The sequence below is a fragment of the Acartia tonsa genome, chromosome 10 (genome assembly GCF_053477335.1).
Source record: "Acartia tonsa isolate MP-2025a chromosome 10, ASM5347733v1, whole genome shotgun sequence".
NCBI classification, from domain to species: domain Eukaryota; kingdom Metazoa; phylum Arthropoda; class Copepoda; order Calanoida; family Acartiidae; genus Acartia; species Acartia tonsa.
The window spans coordinates 26,548,269-26,568,700 of record NC_137269.1 but is presented as its reverse complement, the minus strand read 5'-3'; the positions used below and the strand labels follow the sequence as shown (position 1 = coordinate 26,568,700).

Genomic DNA, 20,432 nt, shown 5'->3' with positions numbered 1-20,432 from the left:
TCTACAGAAGGAGGTAATTTCTTAGCAATTCAAAAACTAGAATTAGCCCAAATAGGCAAAATTCTAGTACTAAAAGTCCAAGACATAGTAATGAACTTTAGAGCATCCCTTCACACCTCAATGAACCAAGTTTGTAAGTATATAATACTAGTATGCTGCAAAATGTATGTTGTACTGTCTTAATGCTTAATTAAAATTTAAGGTTAGGGCGTGGATTTAATCTGAGGCTAAGATAATTACAGATCTGCATCTAGGGACAAGGAATATTTTATCTGATGAAAAACATTTTTAATTATTTTGTCAAGATGATTTATTGTTCAAAAGCAATCTAAAGGGATAATACGATGGCCAATGAATTGATGATACATAAAATTACCTCTTCTGTAGTTTACAATTAGTGGTTGTAACGTGTGGACACTCAACGCAATAAACCCACTAATCAAAATACAATTTCCTACATTGCTAAGCCAACGAATAAGAACTATTATAAAACTTTAGGGACTAGTGTTATAATTATGCAATAAATAGCAAGAAGAAATTTTGCTTTCCAAAAATACTGACAACCCCTTATAACGTTGATTCGCTATCAAATACAAATAACACCAGTAGCGTACCGAGGGGAGGATTAACAACTTCCCTGACGTAAAAAGGAAAATTTAAGGTGGGTACTATTATACACCTTAAAAAAACCTTATATGCATGATTCACACCACCTAACATAGCCAAGGGGTGTGTCAAATAAAAAATCACATCCCCCCCCCCCTAGGCAAAACCTGTGCACGCCATTGAATGTCAGCCACGTCACGGATATGAACAGCATATGGATATTAAGAGATATAAGTTTTCCGGAATTTTAATGTAGGGAGTAGATTTGAAATCTGCATAAAATTTTAAGGATTTTTTATAAAATTCGTTTTTTGTAAAATTCTTTATCTAAAAGCGGAAATACATTTTAGGTTAATTAATTTTGACCAATAGGATAGGTGGATTTTAAACTACCTGCGCTCTAATTGGTTGAATGATGTACAACATCCAATCAGAGCGCAGATTTTTTAAATCCACCAATCACAGATGCCAAAATTAATTAACTTAATTTGTATTTCCGCTTTTAGATAAAGAATTATACAAAAAACGAATTTTATAAAAAATCCTTAAAATTTGATGCAGATTTCAAATCTACTCCCTACATTACAATTCCGGAAAACTTATATCTCTTAATGGATATATCAAATCTATCCTTCTATTCCATTTATATTTAAATTAAATGAAAAAGCGAGCTAAAAGGTGAGGCGGGATGAATATATGTATTTTTTTAGTTTTAGAGTTGCTCTATAGCATGGCTAATTTATATCATGTCTATCTGTCTGTCTGTAACGTGATTTAACCTTACGTAAATATTAAAAGTGAAGCTTTTCCCCGCACTTTTGAATAGTATTAAAGAATTTAGACATGATAGAAGCCTTGCAGGCAGATTCATGTGACAAATAGGGAGAATCTTGAAAGTGAAGCAAGTCTAAAATAATCTATTTTCGTATTTGTTGGTCTAAAACCATACAACTATTGAATCTTGATATTAAAAAAAGTGTCAAACCTTTCCACTGATAAGTTTAGGTTAAGGAGTATTAATTTTGTTTATCATAATTAGGGCATGCATAAACATATTGTTCTTTGTCTTACCCATTAAGAACCCTGATTTAGCCTGATATTTACTTGGACATTATGACCAACAATAATCATAAAGAATGAGCTAAAAAAATGCGTACCTTTATAAAATTCAAATTGCGCGGCTTGTGTTAATGGTAAAAAAAAGGTATGCATACCGTTAGAACCACTATGGACTCTAGTTTTAGGAAATATAAAAACAATTTCTGTGCTACCCATATATATTATTCCTATATTTAAACCGACATCTAATACTATTCATGACATTATGACAAATGACATTATTACTCATAACAGTTTGTTGATATAAAAACTGCATCTAAGTTTGAAAGGGAATCTTTATATCCTTTTTGTTGTATTTTATATTGGACAGCTTATCTAAAAACTGCATAGGATAGTAAAAAAATAACAAGAATAAAAACATCTTTAATAGCGAAGCTAGTTATTAAAAAAAACTAAAATACCAAGAACACACTCATATTCAAATGAGAAACTCGACTTTTAATAAGTATTACTCAAAGAAAAGTAAAAGTAATTTTTTTTTTTGGGGGGGGGGAGTAGATAGAAAGATAACTATTTACTTTTACATAAGGATAACTCAAAGGAAATTTCCGTTTTTCCTTTAACGAACAGACGGACATTTAAATATGTGGAGTAGCTTCGCTAGTAATAAAACATGATACATGATATATGCACATTATTAGCTTTTATGCCCATAAAGTATCTGTAAAAACTTTGGCCCAAGGAATACTAAGATTGTCAATCTTCTCAGAATATTGCATATCATTTTATCACATTTAGTATGTAAGGGCTTTTTTCCAAGAGGAAGGTGTACACTAGGGCTAGTGGTTTTCCCCCCAAATTTATTTTTTAATTTTTGGAAAAAAAGATGAGGGGGGGGGTTAATAGTTACTTTTAAAGAGCTATAGTTCTTTTTGAGGTTAACAAAAAAAACTTTTTAAGTAGCCTAAAACCTGACATGGACTATTATAAAAATTATACATTTCATAATTTTAAAACAATCGATCTTCATACATGTTTCTTTAATCAAAAAAATATGTAAAATTATTCTACAAATATTTTAATTAAAATAAAAAAAATCCACAAGAGCCGAATTAAGGAAATTAGACTATACAATTAACTTATCTTATTAACAGTGCAACTAAAAATTGCTTAAAATTATATTGGATTTGCTACTTTTGCAGGAGGTAGCTAGGTATATATGTACCATAAGATCTTACTAATCGGTGAATCGATTTAGTTAACCATCAATATTTAAATGCTAATAGGATAACTTGTCATAAACCGTACTTTTTATTTTTTAAGGCACACAAAAGTATTATATTAAACACTATCTTTAAGTCTAAACTACTTTAATTGCTAGTAATAGGTAGGTTTCTCTAAATTTTATAATTTTGGACTAAATTTAGGAGGAGAGGGGAAAGTAAATTTACTCGGCTGCTATATAAGATGGACATTAAATTTTTGTAAAGATTCAAAAGATATATGAAATAGCTGCGTTTTAGTTTCGATTTCGAAATTTTGCTTAGTAATGGTTATTCATCGCATCTTATTACATACAGCTTTCCGCGGGCCCGGGCTAATAAAACTGGTATTAACTTTATGATTACTATTTTAATATTCAAGGAACAGTGTTTATAATATGATACTATAAATGTTTTTTTCAATAGCTGAAGAACCGGACTTAATCCAGCGGATAATATTCGGTTTCGAAGAATGCTTAAAAATAATTTATTTTCACGTCTTCTACTAAAACATTTTGTAGAAGATCCACATAAAGCCAGCATAACTATAAGTTGGGTAGAAAATTAGACCTTGCCACTAGGCCAGGCAACAAACAGAATAAAAAGTCTGGAGCTTAATGTAGCATGAAAACTCAACATATTTATACAATCAGATTAATCATATATATGTATATATATGACGCAACACAAATTATCCATGCAGGCCTTTATCTTTAGGTTTATAACCATACTTTAAATTCAAATAGCTTTAATTGCAAAATATTTTCATTTAACTCAAATAGTAATGCAACAAGGATGAAAACTACTAATAGTAGCAAAGCAAACAAAATCAGAAATTAACAAATAGACTAAAAAGCAGATGTTTAGTGGTCATAAAAAGTGAGCTATATACTGGATGCTATTTTGTACGGGGAATCTTCACACAAAAATAAGCAGTCCATAAAAAAATAGTAGTTAGAAAAAAATAGTATATTATAAGCTTTTATTTTTATTAAATAAGACTTTTCAACGATGCTTTTATAGGAAATCAGTTTCAAAATTATTACTTTTTGCCCACTAGTGCATTATCTAAAGCCTTCTAATATGTTCACGTTTTTAGAATATTTTTGGGTTCATACCACATAAAGAACTTAATTATGATAAGTTCTATGTTAAAAAGGCTATAAGAATATACTTATTCTCACTCATATTTTTCGAGAAAAAACCGCTTTTATTTGCTATATTATAACAGTAGGTATTTTTTATTGTTAATGTTTTGAAACCACCAAAATATTTTGATCTAAAATTGAGCTCAATGTATGTTCACGGAGACTATAAAATGTAAACTATCGGAGAATGACACAGTGTAAGTATCGTGGCAGATCTCTCTCGGAGAACCATGCCATTTTACTCCGGTATGTCTCCCATTCTCTCTCCCCCCTCCCCTCTACGGATAGGCCCATACATGGTGCCATAATAAGCCTTGATAGAATATTAACTGTATATAAGGCCTATTTCTCTATATTCAACATGACTTTTATAGATATTTTATTGTCATATTATGGTTGATAGTTTTACCGTTATATTTATTTTAGAAACATTAAAATAATAGAATTGTCGTATTACTAGCCTGTTTAATTTTGAGTTATTATTTTGTTTCGTTTCTTCTGCAATGTCTGGTACGTGACTCTAAAAGTGATAGAAGGTGGGAAGTTTTGGCCCGTAAACAGGACATCTTATTACTATGTATAGTTAGTACTTACTGGCAAAGCTCGTGCAATCAAAGTTCACCTAATTTCCATGGGTGATAGGGCATAAAAATTAGTAAAATTGGAGGATGCTCCAAGATCCTTAGTTGACTCCAAATAAGGACCTAGGTTTTCTCGTATTCATTCGAATCCCGTGGATAGGAACCGGTTCTCATCCATACGAAAAAACTATGTCTAGCATCGTATTATATTCAGTTTTCTAATAATATACCTCGGGGCTAAAAAAAACTGGTTTTAATCTTATAATTATACATTCTATATCCACAGAAAGCTGTCTATAATACGATGCGAGAAATAACCATTAATTTTAGTACAACTACCCTATAAGTAAGATGGCCTTTTGTCTTTCACTGCTTGTAAATAACGAGTCACTTACATAATGCTAAGATTTAATTTAACGAGAACAAATTACTATATAACAGCTTTTTATTTGTTTAGCATGTTTTAAAGGGGGGATGGATTTCGTTAATAGGGGCACTTGAGGAGGGGAGAGTTGAATTCAATAAAAAAACATGGATGACAACATACATAAGTAGCGAAGCTCAAAAGTTATTTATAGACATCTGGAAAAAAATTAACTTAAAATCGCAATTAAAATTCATTTTTGGGGGGAAGAGGTAGTTTTTTTTCTAAAGTCAATTTCTCTTGGGAGGGTGGATGGTGATACTCTTCCCCAAAATAGTTAAAAAAACTTCCAAAAACCTATGAGAAGCTATCCTGTTAAGGAGAACCATATCGGTTCCGTGGTTAGCGAGATTCTTTGGTTCAAACAAACAGACATTCTGTTATTATGTACAAAGTATATCCTATTATAAGGACCAGCGACTACGCCCTTAGAGGCCTCTAGAGGAACTTGATTAGGGGGGGGGGGAGTTGAATTCAAAAACCCATTTTTTTATTTAAAAATAAAAAGTAAAAAACAAGGATGACAACATCCTTAAGTAGCGAAGATCAAAAGTTATGGATGGAAATCTGGGAACTATATAAACTATAGAGTAGTGTCGTAAAAAATAAGCATTTAACTTATTTATATAAATCACAAAACCTTTTAAAAATATACCTATAATAACGTGAAAATCTAGGAATAAATTCAGCCCCCCAACCAATAAGCAAATCTCAATGACATTTAGTGGAAGTATTAAGAATGAAAACTAATACAATCCCTGAAAATTACAACCGTCTATCAGGAATATGAGTTGTGAAAATCACAAAAACCTATACATCTAGGAATCGATCTAGCACTGCAACAAATAGACAAACCTTAAAGAAACTTTTTGAAAATATGTAGAATGTGAATTTATTTATTCCCTGAAAATTTCAGCCGTCTATCTTGAATAGAAGTCGAGAAAACCATGAAAAAAAGAAAATCTAGGAATAGATCTAGCACCCAACCAAAAGGCAAATCTCAATGAAAATATGTAGAATGTGAACTTATTCAATCAAAAAACAGGAGCCGAGAAAATCACGTTTCTCCGATAGCATAACGGACTGACAAAGTGATTATAGAGTAGCTTCGCTAATAATTTTTTTAGTGAGGGAAGGGGGAGTAGACCACCCCCATTTCTGATTTCAATTTTAAAAAGAAAGAAAAAATAGGGGAATGGTTGTGATTTTTTTCTAAGAGTAGTTTCTCTTGGGAGGGTGGTTGTTACCTCTCCCAGGACCTATGAGAAGCTACCCTGTAAAAGAGAACCATATCGGTTTAGCGGTTAGCAAGAACCTTCGGTACAAATAAACTGACAGAGAGACATACATCCTGTTATTACGTACTAAGTATATTCTATTAAATAAAGTAGTAAGTTTTTTGTCTGATGCTTAAGATTTTCATAACTACTTCACACAGTTACCGAGACGGTTTTAGGCTATTTTTCTACCATTTTGAATACAGGTTCTTGAAGGGATATGGAAGAACAGAGAAAATAGCCTACAACCTCACAAAGATCATGTCGGTTCAGCAGTTAGCGAGATTCTTTGTTACAGAAAAAAAAAGGATTTATAGGATAAACATATAATAGGATATAGGGTTATTTTGTCTATTGCTAAAGATCTCAGAAAATACTAGTCTTTAATACAAAGTAAATCAATGCCTGTCTGTCTAAAGCTTAAGATCTTGGTAGCCGCTGAACAGATTGGGTTCTAAATTCTAATCTTCAGGGAATATATCTACTAGTCCTGTGTTAGTTTTAGGCTATTTTCTTAGAGTGTGGGAAACCCACCCCCCCCCCCAAAAAAAATCAACCACCCCTCAATTTATTTTTGTAAACTAATGCAAATCAGCGGGGTGGGGGAACCCCCACCGCACCCTGGGGCGAAGCCTAAATGAAAAAAATAATCACAATCTTTTTTTATATTTTTTTTTGACAAATTTCCAACAAACGATTCTATAAAAGAGGGATACGAAGCCTCTAATCCTAGTAGAAAGTAAAAAGCTTTAAATGTCCCTCCCCCAAAGAAAATAGCAAAAACCATCACAGAGATATTAAGCTTCTGATATACAGAAGGACAAGCAGACGGACAGACATCATTCTACTTTGCATTATAGATAATATACTATTTTTGTAATACTTTTTGTACAAATACAAATAAATATACAAATACTTTTATACTTATATTTGATTCTTATTCTTTAAAATTGAAGATACCAAAAAATAAGACTTCTTAATCCTACACTGTGCACCATATGATATCTCGGAAAATTTACCCAAGTATATAAAGAATTTTAAAAAAATTATCGTAAAATCTATTAAAGGGGTAGTAGCATGAAATGCATTTAAACTTGAATTTAGTCAACTGCATATCTCTTTCTGTTCAATAGTTTAAACTATATCTATAGGACATATATTTCAAATCCATAAATTTAAACTGTAAGTTCTAATAACATATATGCATAATTTACATACATATTTTTGTTCTATGAAAATTGAAGATATTATTGAATTTATTTAAATAATACACCTATTGTTTTTGCAAAAATTTTCGTACAAAACATACAAATTACTTTTCTGCTAATATTTGATTCTTATTATTTTTAAAAAACGTAAAACGTACAAAAATACAAATTTCAAAATACGTTACGTACACATATCAAAATAACGTCCAGAACGTACACAGATTCGATGCGTAACGTACAAAACGTACACTCTGGCCAGTCTGCGTTTAGTTCTTAATAAACAGGCAAGACTACATCCATGAAAGCAAACCTCATGAATCAATCGGTACACAATGCCATCGAAGGTGATTTGACTTTTTTGTCAGAACCTGAATTGGGACATAGTGCATTTCATTACCCTGGGTTAGGTAACTTCAATTCACTTTTCAATAAAATCTAAAATGCAGCCGTTTTTGCAGGAGGTACCATTTTCTGTGAAAATTTTAGAGGAAAATTAAACAGTTTTTAGTTAATTTCTACTTCTATTTTCAACTGAAGAAAAAATCCTTTTGTGTATATACAGAATCATTGTTGTTACTTAATTTCATCAAAAAAAAAATTTAAAAACTAACCCATAAAAGCCGATTTTTCATTTTGTTCAATATGGGTAAAATAGAAATATTACCATCTCCAAAGGGTTAAAATCAAAATTTCAAAGCTCTAAAATGTTGTTCATCAAATATAAATAGCAGTTTATAAGGACTTTTTGAATCCATCTTCTCATTTAACAGGGAAAAAAAACAAAAATAGAATCTATTTTTTCAGTGTTGACATAAAGAAAGCGTTTGATTAAAAAATATAAATAATAATTTTTTAAAGAAGTGCTAAAAAGTAATACAGACTATTCAACTTTACCTCTGACATTTAATTAGATGTAAAAAAATCTATTTATCATAGCAGACAATTATGATAATTTTTTTACAAAATTTTCACCAGGGCATTACTGATAAACCAAGGACTTACTAGATAACATACTATATGCTCCTTTGTAAAAAGATTCTATAAAAAATGTATTCTATAAGAAAATCATGTTTTCAAATGGACATTTCAAATTATAGAGTAGCTTTTAAAAAGTAGAATCTATTTAATCTTTAAACAATTAAAATAAAGAATAAAAAACTTGAAAAGTGTCGCTTAATTTAAACTATGTTATTCAAAAGTTGGATTCGGTAGAATGTGATGGAAGGTTTTATTTTACTAATCTTTCACTGACTGCTTTTACCTGGTCCCGGAATGATTTTAGGAATTTCCCCATCCCTTTGAATTAAAAGCTTCTAGATGCTAGTGGCACATCCCCAAGTTTTACATAATATGATTAAAAACAATGTTTTTCTGTCCGACTTAATCCCAAATAAACATAATTTAGAAATAGTCACAATTTTAATAATGGATGTAGAATATACATGGATATTATGACAGGGGGAAATTGTCGTCAATTAAGCTTGCTAACATGAAACCCATATATTGGTCAGTTTTTTCATCCAGAAAGAGGGGAGGATATAAATGTGGTAGAGGGGGAAATGTTAATTATCCTTATCAGAGAACATGAAAATCCAAATAATAATATATCCATTATTAGTAGCGAAGCTACTCTATAATTCCATTGTCCGTTTATCTCTTTTATATTTTTTAAAACTGGTTTACTTTAGCAATGTATATAGAATACATGTATATATTAACAAGGGAAAATTTGTCGCCAATTTAGCTAGCTAATATGTACCTCGTTTATTATAGTTTGTTCATCCAGGGGGTGGATTGGGGTATAGTAACTTAGGCTGGCTGTGAGAATTACTTTATTACAGTACACGAAAATCTGGTGCAACATCCAAGTAATAGTAATATTTTTAAAAGCGAAGCTTTTCTATAATTAGGGTAGGTCCGTCCGTACGTCCGTCCGTCCGAGATAGATAGCTTTTATTCGTTAGTTTAGGCAGGTTAGAATTGTCCTATCGATTTCAAATTTTGCATGATGATTCCTGTAGTAGTTAGGTACGATTTAGAAAGCATAGCAACTCTATAATCATTACCAGAATGTCCGTTTGTCCATTTTAAACATGTTAATTTTTCTACTTTTTTAACAACAAATTTTTATGTAATCTAGTTATCCGTTTGATCAGATTTTTTGTATATTGATTCATGGGACAACAAAGAACAATAGTATAAGCGAAGCAACTCTATAATCAAGTCCTAAAAATGTAAGTATGTCCAGAAACATTATCCCGTATCAAGCAGTTTTTGAACAAATTTACTTACAATTTTGCTTCGACTGTTTCGATTCTTTTATATTCTGATTATTCAGTTCAGACACTATACAAGTGTTAATGTCTGTTTGTCCTACCGTTTAAGTGCTTCGCTTTTATGGATGTTGTCATCCTTGTTTCTATAGCATTCAGCAAACCTGCACATGGTAGAGAAAGGTACGAATCTTAGCCAAAACAAATTTCATAACTAAAGACAAAATAAAGACCTACTGCTGCTATGTTAGTTGAGAGGTATTTATAGTAAAAGTAGGGGAAATGCCTTCTCTCAAAAACAAGTGCAACCCATAAACATGATCATTTTGGAACAAGGATGACAACATCCATAAAAGCGAAGCACTGAAACGGTAGGACAAACGGATATTAACACTTGTATAGAGTCTAAACTGAATAATCAGAATATAAAAGTATCGAAAGAGTCGAATCAAAATTGTAAGTAAATTTGTTAAAAAAACTGCTTGATACAGGATAATGTTTTGGACATACTTACATTTTAGGACTTGATTATAGAGTTGCTTTGTTGTCCCAGGAATCAATATACCAAAAATCAGATCAAACGGATAATTAGATCACATAAAAATTTGTTGTTAAAAAAGTAGAAAAATCAACATGTTTAAAATAGACATACGGACATTCTGGTTATGATTATAGAGTTGCTACGCTTTCTAAATCGTACCTAACTACTACAGGAATCATCATGCAAAGTTTGAGATCGATAGGACAATTCTAACATGCCTAAATTAACGAATAAAAGCTATCTATCTCGGACGGACGGACGTACGGACTGATCCTAATTATAGAAAAGCTTCGCTTTTAAAAAGGGTATGTTACAATATAGTCTGCAATATTTTGGATCATAAGCGTGCAGAAGGGGATGTATACAACCCCTTGAAACAACATTTTATGAAGAACTGCATTTCCCTTTTATCACCCTTGAATAGAGAGAGAAAGAGAAACAAAGAGAGAGAGGGAGATTGATTGAGAGAGATAGAGAGAGAGGGAGCATAAGAGAGCGTGAGTTAGAAAGACAATTTTACCTATAAAATAGACATTAAACATTCAATCTTGTCATTCTAATATACATTACATACAGTACTAAGGTTTTTTGTCTGTATCCAAAATTCTCGGAAATCGTTGGTCCAACTTGGTTGCACTTTTATTTGGGTGTGGTGTTAGACTATTTTCAAGATCAATATCGCCCTAAAGTCAAAGGGTAGAACAACTCATGGATCCAAAGGGATAAGACAAAGGCCAATAAATTGATGTACATCCCCAATATTGAAACACAAAATTACCTTCTTTGGAGCTTAAGATTAGTGGTTGAAATGTTTGAACAGTCAACTTAATAAACTAACCAATTAAAAAAGTCATCGAAGTTGTTAAACCAACATAATTGTAAAACTTTAAGGACTAGTGTAATAAACATTGGTATCTCTAACTCTGGGAACAGCTAGTCACTTGAAGCTACTCTATAATTTGAAATATCCGTTTGAAAACATGATTTTCTCATAGAATACAATTTTTTAAAGGAGCATTTAGTATGTTATCCAATAAGACCTTGGTTTATCAGAAATGCTCTGATGAGAATTTCCATAAGAAAATTTATTTTAATTGGCTGCTATACAAAATTGACATTTTTTACATCTATTTCAATGTCAGAGGTAAAGACTGAATAGTCTGAATTACTTTTTAGCACTTTTAAAAAATAATTTTTTTTATAGTTTTTTCTATCAAATGCTTTTTTTATGTCAACCCTGAAAAAATAGATTCTATTTTTGGTTTTTTTTCCCTGTTAAATGAGAAGATAGATTCAAAAAGTCCTTATAAACTGCTATTTATTTTCGATGAACAACATTTTAGAGCTTTGAAATTTTTATTTTAACCCTTTGGAGATGGTAATATTTTTATTTTACCCATATTGAACAAAATGAAAAATCGGCTATTATGGGTTAGTTTTTAAATTTTTTTTTTGATAAGATTTAGTAACAACAATGCTTCTGTATATACACAAAAGGATTTTTTCTTCAGTTGAAAATAGAAGTAGAAATTAACTAAAAACTGTTTAATTTTCCTCTAAAATTTTCACAGAAAATGGTACCTCCTGCAAAAACGGCTGCATTTTAGATTTTATTGAAAAGTGAAATGAAGTTACCTAACCTAGGGTAATGAAATGCACTATGTCCCAATTCAGGTTCTGACACAAAAGTCAAATCACCTTCGATGGCATTGTGGGTAGAACAAACGAACTTGAACACTTTTAGTACAATGTCAAAACGTAATAGGTAAGTAGAATTTTAATTCATAAAATATAAACTAATTAAAAATCGCTTATATAAAGATTTCTATTTTAGGACATACTTACATTTTGGGACTTAAGTATAGAGGTGCTTAGCTAAACTATTGTACTTAATTGTCCAAGGTTTCATTGTTACAAAAATCAGATAAATATGACAATATCTAACCAATGAAATAAGTAAAATGTTTAATAATTAAGAAAAAAAAAGTTGAAAAATATATATTTTAACGTATAACCTTACAATCTTCTAACAAAATAAAATAACAAATAAGAAAATACATATATTAACAAATAAAATTCATAACATTTATATTTTGCTGAAAGTTGTATTTTGAATTATATCTGTGATAATGGATATAGAATACGTGAATGTTGTAAAATTGGAATTTTTGTCGTAAATTTAGGTTGCTAATATATTGGTCAAAACGTTCCTGAATACTTTCAGGGGAGTGGATTGGTTAAATATATAAGGATATGGGAAGGGTGAGGTTTCATTATATTAGCCAGCTAGGAAAACCAATTTATCAGGGTATTAAAGAATATTTCACAATTTCCACGTATTCTATATCCATTTCTGCGGTTATAAAATTCTTCAAATTAAATACATATATCAATATTTTTACACATAGAACGAATTCTTTCAAAACTTATAATTTAATACAAATGAAAAATAAACAAATGAAAATCAAGTCAATAACTGTTTGAAATGGTTTTAAACTGTTTTTGTTAACCTTTAGATATCCCAACTTTTTCATTTAATATGAAACCCCACATAGATATAAAATTATTTTAATACTTATTTAACAATAAAAAAAGGTGTATGACTATTAAAACACTGGCTTTTGTTAAATATAAAACTTCATTTTTGAATATAAAAGTTTATAAAATCATGAAAAATGTTTGTTGATGAAATAATTTGGCTATAAAAATGAATGTGACGATTTAAAATTAAACTATTTAATAGCAAGTAATTTTATCAATAATCATAAATTTTTATCAAATTGTTTTTTATTTTATTTTTACTTGCTTGGTGATATAAATATCTTATTAAGACAGGGCTACAGTTCCTGAAGAAAAAACCCTTTGTCCCCAACCTTTATGATAATGTACAAATACATAGCGTTATACCTATTGATAAATGAAACATAGTTTTTCTTCAGGTAAAGTCCCATTTCCTTATAAGTTACCACTGGCGACTGTTTACATTTTTGGCCGCTTAAACTATAATCTTAATTTTTATACATCATTTACATTGTACCCTATCTTACAAAATTGGAAGGGTTTAATCCTTTCAGAGGAGAGAAGGTGTTCCACTATTCCCCCTCAAAGGACAGGAACAACAATTCACAAATATATTTCTATTGCATTCCCTAATTCAATTGTGTTACTTAAACAGAGGGTATTGCTGTACAAATGTTGAAAACAAGTTATGGCGACCAATTTTTGATAGAATTTTTATCCAAGAACAGGGAAATCCTCATCCATATAGTGACTTTCTCGGTGATGGTCAAAATCTTCAGCCAGTAACACCTAAATTGATAGAATTTTTATCCAAGAACAGGGAAATCCTCATCCATATAGTGACTTTCTCGGTGATGGTCAAAATCTTCAGCCAGTAACACCTAAATTGATAGAATTTTTATCCAAGAACAGGGAAATCCTCATCCATATAGTGACTTTCTCGGTGATGGTCAAAATCTTCAGCCAGTAACACCTAAATATATAATAAGTATCGTTAACATACTATCAGTTTACACCCCCCTACCCCTACTTTAGAAAGGGGAGTAAGACGGCACTCCAATCTACATTTTAGCTTTAATGGGAAAAATATTTTTGTTCAGAGGGAGTATTTTTTAAAATTTAATTTTTGGTCAAAACTCAGAAAAATAATATTTTTAGGGAATTTATAAAGTCTAAGAAAATACTCCTAATTAAATAAAAATATTCTTTGAATAACGAAGGAAACATTCATGTGCGACACTTTAGTCCAGACTAATATACTTCTCCCCTGGGAAAACTTGAGGCTTGTCACACTTGGTAAATGTATAACAAGAACGGTTATTTTCGTTGGAGCTTTGATTTTATGTTTGGTTATTATAAATCTTAAAATACAAGGCCAGCAAACTTATTTCTTTTATCAGGGTAGGTTAGGTCCCGCAGGGTTGGAGCTCCCTACAGGGGCAAGAAAACACATTGAATATATAAATTGGGGGAGGGGGGTCTTAAAAGTACAGGACAATAAACTTTTAATGTAAGTTTCATTGTAAAACCTCAATTTCGATAAACTAAGTTACCCCTTCTTTATATTAAAATACTTTGTGTAAAAGAATGGATATTGTAGGTTTGTACAATAAGATATATAAGTTTTCCGGAATTTTAATGTAGGGAGTAGATTTGAAATCTGCATCAAATTTTAAGGATTTTTTATAAAATTCGTTTTTTGTATAATTCTTTATCTAAAAGCGGAAATGCATTTTAAGTTAATTAATTTTGACCAATAGGATAGGTGGATTTTAAACTACCTGCGCTATAATTGGTTGAATGATGTACGACATCGAATCAGAGCGCAGATTTTTAAATCCACTAATCACAGATGCCAAAATTAATTAACTTAAATTGCATTTCCGCTTTTAGATAAAGAATTATACAAAAAACGATCTTTATAAAAAATCCTCAAAATTTTATGCAGATTTCAAATCTCCCCTTAACTTCAAAATTCCGGAAAACTTATATATCTTATTGTACAACCCAATCAAGGTGCTATAAAGATACAACAAATCAAAGATTGATACTGTTCAATTTCATAAAACTTTGGGGTCCAATAATATTTCCAGTATGGCTACGAAACTTATTAGTATCCACTGGAATAAAACCAGTTTTCTACGATTATTAAAATAAAAAGTCATGAAATTAATACCAATTTGTTAACCCAGTCCGCGGAGATACCAAAACTGGTTATCATCTGATAATTTCAATTTTAATTTTCGCAGAAAGCTGTCTTTAATACGATGCGTTAAATAACTATTCCAATTAATTTCCTCCATGTTACTATTTAATGAAAAAAATATGTAGGCAAAGTAAACAAACGTACAAAGTATGATGCATAGATAAAATTCCCTGATATGAAAATGTCCAAATGAAGATTATTACTTTTCTCCGCAGGGGTATCAAGTAGATGATTACACTATTACACGCACTTTTCCTCATATCAAATGTATATTTCAGAGTGTCCAGTAACTTCAACATTGTAATAACTAGTATTCATTTATCGCATCGTACTATTGACAACTTTCCGCGGATATAATATAAAAAAAATAAGATTAAAACCAGTTTTGTTAGGTTTAGGGGCCAAAGTCCCAGGCTAAAAAAATTGGCTATAATAGGATGCTATACATGACTTTGGAACCTGTTATAATCCAGCGGATAGTAATCTGTTTTGAAGCCATACTGGAAATGTATTACCAAACTCAATAAAGAAAAAACTAGCTGAACAATTCCCTGATTGGACCACAATAAGAGCACAATTTATGAACAATCCGACTATATCATTGGTTATTTATTCATTTCGTCCGTATTATATTTCAATTTCTTGAGTTAAAACCATGCCTGGGGAAAATAATACCGTCCAAAATTTCGTCGCTCGTTGGGGTCCAATTATATGTGAAAATTAACAACAAATTTTTTAATTCGGTTGGTAATATGAATTTGTGATGTTGGTATTTAGAAGGAAATCATGGCACACCCCTCTTAGAGTCCAATGACATGTTAATGTTAGGCATGTACAGCTTTAAGTTATTTCACATAAAAAAATACGAAAAGGATGAGACATTGGACTGTTGATTGATTAGCCATAGTCTCTTAGGGTTTGGACCTAAGTAGTCATGGAGTAGGCTGAGACACTTTTGTATAGCCACCAGGGCTATCAAGCTCCACTTTCAAGCACATTATGACTTGACCCGCTATCTCATGAGAGCTACTCATTATTACCTCACCCTCGCCGAGTATGGCAGGTGTCCCAAATTAAGTCACAGTAATGAATGACGCTCTCTGCAGAGGAGCTTGGGATAAGGGTAGTACTGATATTATGTACTTGACTATTAAGTATCCACCAAACTTACTCAATAATCCCCTTCTTACACAACCAGGGGAAGTTGCGTGAAATTATTCAACTGAGAAATTCGAGTTGCCACATGGGGACTAAAACTCGAACTCTCATCACCGTAACTCAGTGCGTTACCACTGAGCTACGACGCCCCATTGGACTGTAGACTACACTGGTACCCAAAGTTTTATCATTTGTTGGCTGGCTCCGGTACTTTGCATGGGTTGTTTTAGTTTTAGTAAATCTTGATTCGTTGGTTCAAACTCGCATTGTCCAAATTTTTTATATGCAACAAATCTATCTTTAGTTGATAAACTAGTAATATTTACTAATGAATTCATATAAAGTGAAACTTGTAGCTAGCTAAACTAACAATCCCTTCCATTCACCCCATTCCCTCCCCATCCTACATAATAAACGAACTGACCAAAAAGTGATGTCCGTGTTAGCAACCTTTATTGACAACAAGTTTTCCCCTGTCATAATATCCACGTATATTCTATATCCATTAAGAATGCCTAGATAAAACATCATTAGTGACTTTGATGTTAGAAAAATGGTCATCCTATTGATAACAAAAATATTTGATTTCTCACTTTAACTTGCATTCTTTCAATGCCTTTGATAATAAAAAGATCATACAGTGCAAAGTGAATTTATTAACGCAATTTTCGTAATGAATCAAGAATGGCAACAATACTCCCAACAATTTTGAAAATACAAAGATTCTTATGTTGTTTCGAGTAATTAGTAGTCATACAGCACCCAATAGAGGCCTCTAGGGACACTTCAAAAAGAAGGTAGAGCCGTAAAACAAAATGGATTTCTAGATGCGATTTCTCTTGGAAGGTTATAGGTTTCTGGGACTTTAAAGGACCTTCACCGTAAAAGAAAGCCACATCAGTCTAGAGGTTAGTAATATCTATGTTACACACAAACAGACAGACAGCATTCCTCTTTACAAGATTTAAATCAAATTCATAAGATAGAATGCAATATCTAAAATGTCTGTGACAAAATAACTAGAATTGTAGAAAAGCTGCGCTGCTAAAAAAAAAGGTAAACTTGTTTTGCGGTGACTTTTCTATTTCAATAATCTACTTTTTACAACTTCAATAAGAAGAGAAGAAAGTGTTGTGTAAAAGCAAATTTATTGCTTTTGAAAAATAAATTCAATTCGGTACATTCTCAATGTTATTTGTTTCTTTCTGGAAGCGAAGCTACTTAAAAAAAGTCTTTACATCAAGACATTTTTAAAAAAAATTCTGATTTGAAGAGAAACTTGCTACAATTACTTTCATACCAAAAACTCTTATTTATAATTTGTTTTTCAAAATTTTAGGTGATTTTAATTTTAAATTCTATCAGAGCACCAAAGTTGGTCGATTTTTCTTTGATAGTTGCGAATTTATAAATGAAGTCTGCCTTGTAAATAAAAAGTAAAATCTGTTTCATTTCAATTTTTGGTTTTACACATTTATTTTTTATTTGATTTTATATTTAAAAAAATATATATATTTTTTATCTATCTGTATAAAAAAGCATAAAAACAAGCATTGAAGTAATAAAATAACCACGTAAATATCTTTCATTAATCCATGTTAAGCAAAATAAATAATTTGGCGCATAACGACCACATAAATCCTGTGAGGTATCTAACACTGCAGGGCAACCCTAACCAAACCTAACACAATATAGATTATTGAATTGACACAAGAAAAAATCGTCAACCTTTTTTTTCAATTTTTTTTGTATAGTCCCTTTCGTGGCAACGCCTCTTAAGGGTAATTTCGTCGTATTTTCACAGTAGCTTTTCCCCTATTTCTAGCCCCTGCGAGGCCGATTGTCTAACGTTGCCACGAAATTGACTATACCCCATTTAAAAAAAAATAATAAACGAGGAAGGGGGAGGGAGTGGTGTTCTGAAGCAATTTTTTGAAAAATAATTTTCTTACCTGTCTACAAATATCACACTGGCAAACTTTCTGGTCCTGGCCAGGAAACTTTTTCACAAACTCGGTGTATAATTCCTAAATATACAGTACATTCAATATAATTTACAAGTGAAGCTATTCTTAATGTGTCTCTTCGTCAATCAAAAACATAACACATAGATTAATTTATGAATTCGGTCGTGTAAAAAGGGGGTTAGGGGGCCATGTTGTGTTTATTAGCATGACATACCAGAAATTTTATTTTGGGTGCTACTCTCTTTGTTTGAGAGATAATTGGGTAAAATCTTGTTGTCAATAGTGACCCCAACCTTAGGTAGGTATCTTTGTTTTAAAAAAATATCTCTAAAACTAAGGGAGGAGTAGCACCCAAAATAAAATTGCTGTTATGTCATGTTCTTAGACAAAGCATCCCCCCCCCCCCCTTCAGAATAATTTAATATCAGTACTTGAATTCAGTACAGAAAAAATATTTTTTTTATTATATCTAATCCGTATGTGTATATATATAACACTAAAAAGATCAACAATATTTAATCCTCTCAACTTGCCCGGAAAAATTCCAAATCTTAACAAAATTAATATTGAAAATCTAACCAAAATATTGAAAAGAAAAATTTGAATTGAAAATACAAAATTCTTTAATCCTAGACATTTAAAATATGTATAGATGTTTTTTTATAGCAAAGAAAATTGTAGTTAAAACTTAAAAGGTCAGGTAGTTAGTTTTTCACAGTTACTGATTAATACGGTAAAATACTGTCCTTTACGGACGGACCGACCCCTCTGTTATTAAGAAAAGTGTAGGTATGGCTTTAGATAATTGTCGCAAGAACTCTAGCCTCTATACCAAATGATTCATTACCAAAGGCTAACTCGATTTTTATGATATAATAAATAATAATGAGAAATATCCCACAAAGAGTTGGTTATAATGGTACCGGTTATAAGCTGTCGTTATTATTCTATATCGTATAAATTCTGTGTTTATGTTACTACATTTGCGAGATGCATGGATTTTCTCACATGCACATATGATAATTCAAATTACAAGAACTAAAAACTTTTCCTTCCCCTTCGATTCCACCTAACCATTTAACATATCATCTTATCAATTTACTATTGTAATGTATATTTTTGCGGCTATGAAACCCTATGAAGATATGTGGCAGTGAGGGTTTACCTATATTTGTGGATGCCAAAAACCTCTGCGCTATGATATTGAAAAACATAGTTTCTTCCTGTATTCATTTACAGAGGAAAAGGAAAAATATTAAATAGAAAATTAGAAAATGTATTATTTGTAATTTAGTTATTGGGCTGTGAAAATGGGTTCGAATTTCAGAACAAATGGCGATAAAATTATTTCTACTGCTGCTAGTGCTATGTTATGGGCCTTTAGAGAGATGTTTCTATATTTTTGCACTACAGATAATCAAAAAATTCGTTGTCTGTAATGTCTAGAATTTCCAAACTACTTAGTCATAAGATAATGTTATGGTTTTGATAATATGGCCAAACACCCTTCAGACAACCATCCTTTGATTGCACAAAATTTGTTTGAAAGTCCTAACTTAAACTGTGCATGGTAATGATTTGTTCCTACTTTGGGCCAAGGCATTCCCCCTACTCAAACTTGCAGCTGCGCTAGGTGTTACGTCACAGTCGCGGGTCATGTTATGGGGTTAGACATTGCATAAATATTAATAACAAATATGTTTTTACAATCTTTGTTAATTCATGGACAAACTTTTGTACTTTCCCTTTAAACTCTGAAAAATATTTAGAATTGTAAATGTTAAAACCTTGCTATTTGTGATTTCTTGCGTACAAACAGTATTTATATTCCTTATGGTAAGCATTCATTTCCACGTTGACTTTCAATGTTTAAATTGATCTTATTACAACAGAATAATAAATTTCCTTTAACTATGCTTTCATGAAATAACTTATTTATTATTAGACACAATGTTATAAGCGAAGCATCTCAATAGTAGTCTTATAATGTCCATAGTAAGCATCCTTTTTAAAATAGGTTTGGAAAAATACGAAACTATAGTTTAGACGCTAAACTTTATGGATGATATCATTCTAGTTTATTTGCAAATGTGTTGGCTCTGTTAACAATTTTGTTTCTTCAAAACTTAAAAGAATTGAAAACACTTTCCTCAAATACTAGCAAAAAGGACTATCCACGAACGAGAGCATGTAATTCTAAGC

The 20,432-nt window shown here is 31.2% G+C and overlaps 1 protein-coding gene across 5 annotated transcripts in view; it reads right to left on the bottom strand.

Annotated features, from left to right (window-relative positions):
- Nucleotides 1-12,362: 12,362 nt before the first annotated feature.
- The window catches only part of LOC145329742 (E3 ubiquitin-protein ligase ZNF598), an 89,112-nt gene continuing 81,042 nt past the window's right edge, over nucleotides 12,363-20,432 (bottom strand). For 4 of the 5 annotated variants that reach the window (XM_080174114.1, XM_080174112.1, XM_080174116.1 and 1 more), the window contains exons 29-30: nucleotides 18,216-18,290; nucleotides 13,786-13,872 (exon numbers count right to left, since the gene is read on the bottom strand). In XM_080174114.1, the coding sequence (XP_080030240.1) occupies nucleotides 13,798-13,872; nucleotides 18,216-18,290 (150 nt within the window). In that variant the 3' untranslated portion in view covers nucleotides 13,786-13,797. Of the gene's footprint in view, nucleotides 13,689-13,785; nucleotides 13,873-18,215; nucleotides 18,291-20,432 lie in introns of those variants that run through there. The other variant, XM_080174113.1, reaches the window with a different exon arrangement.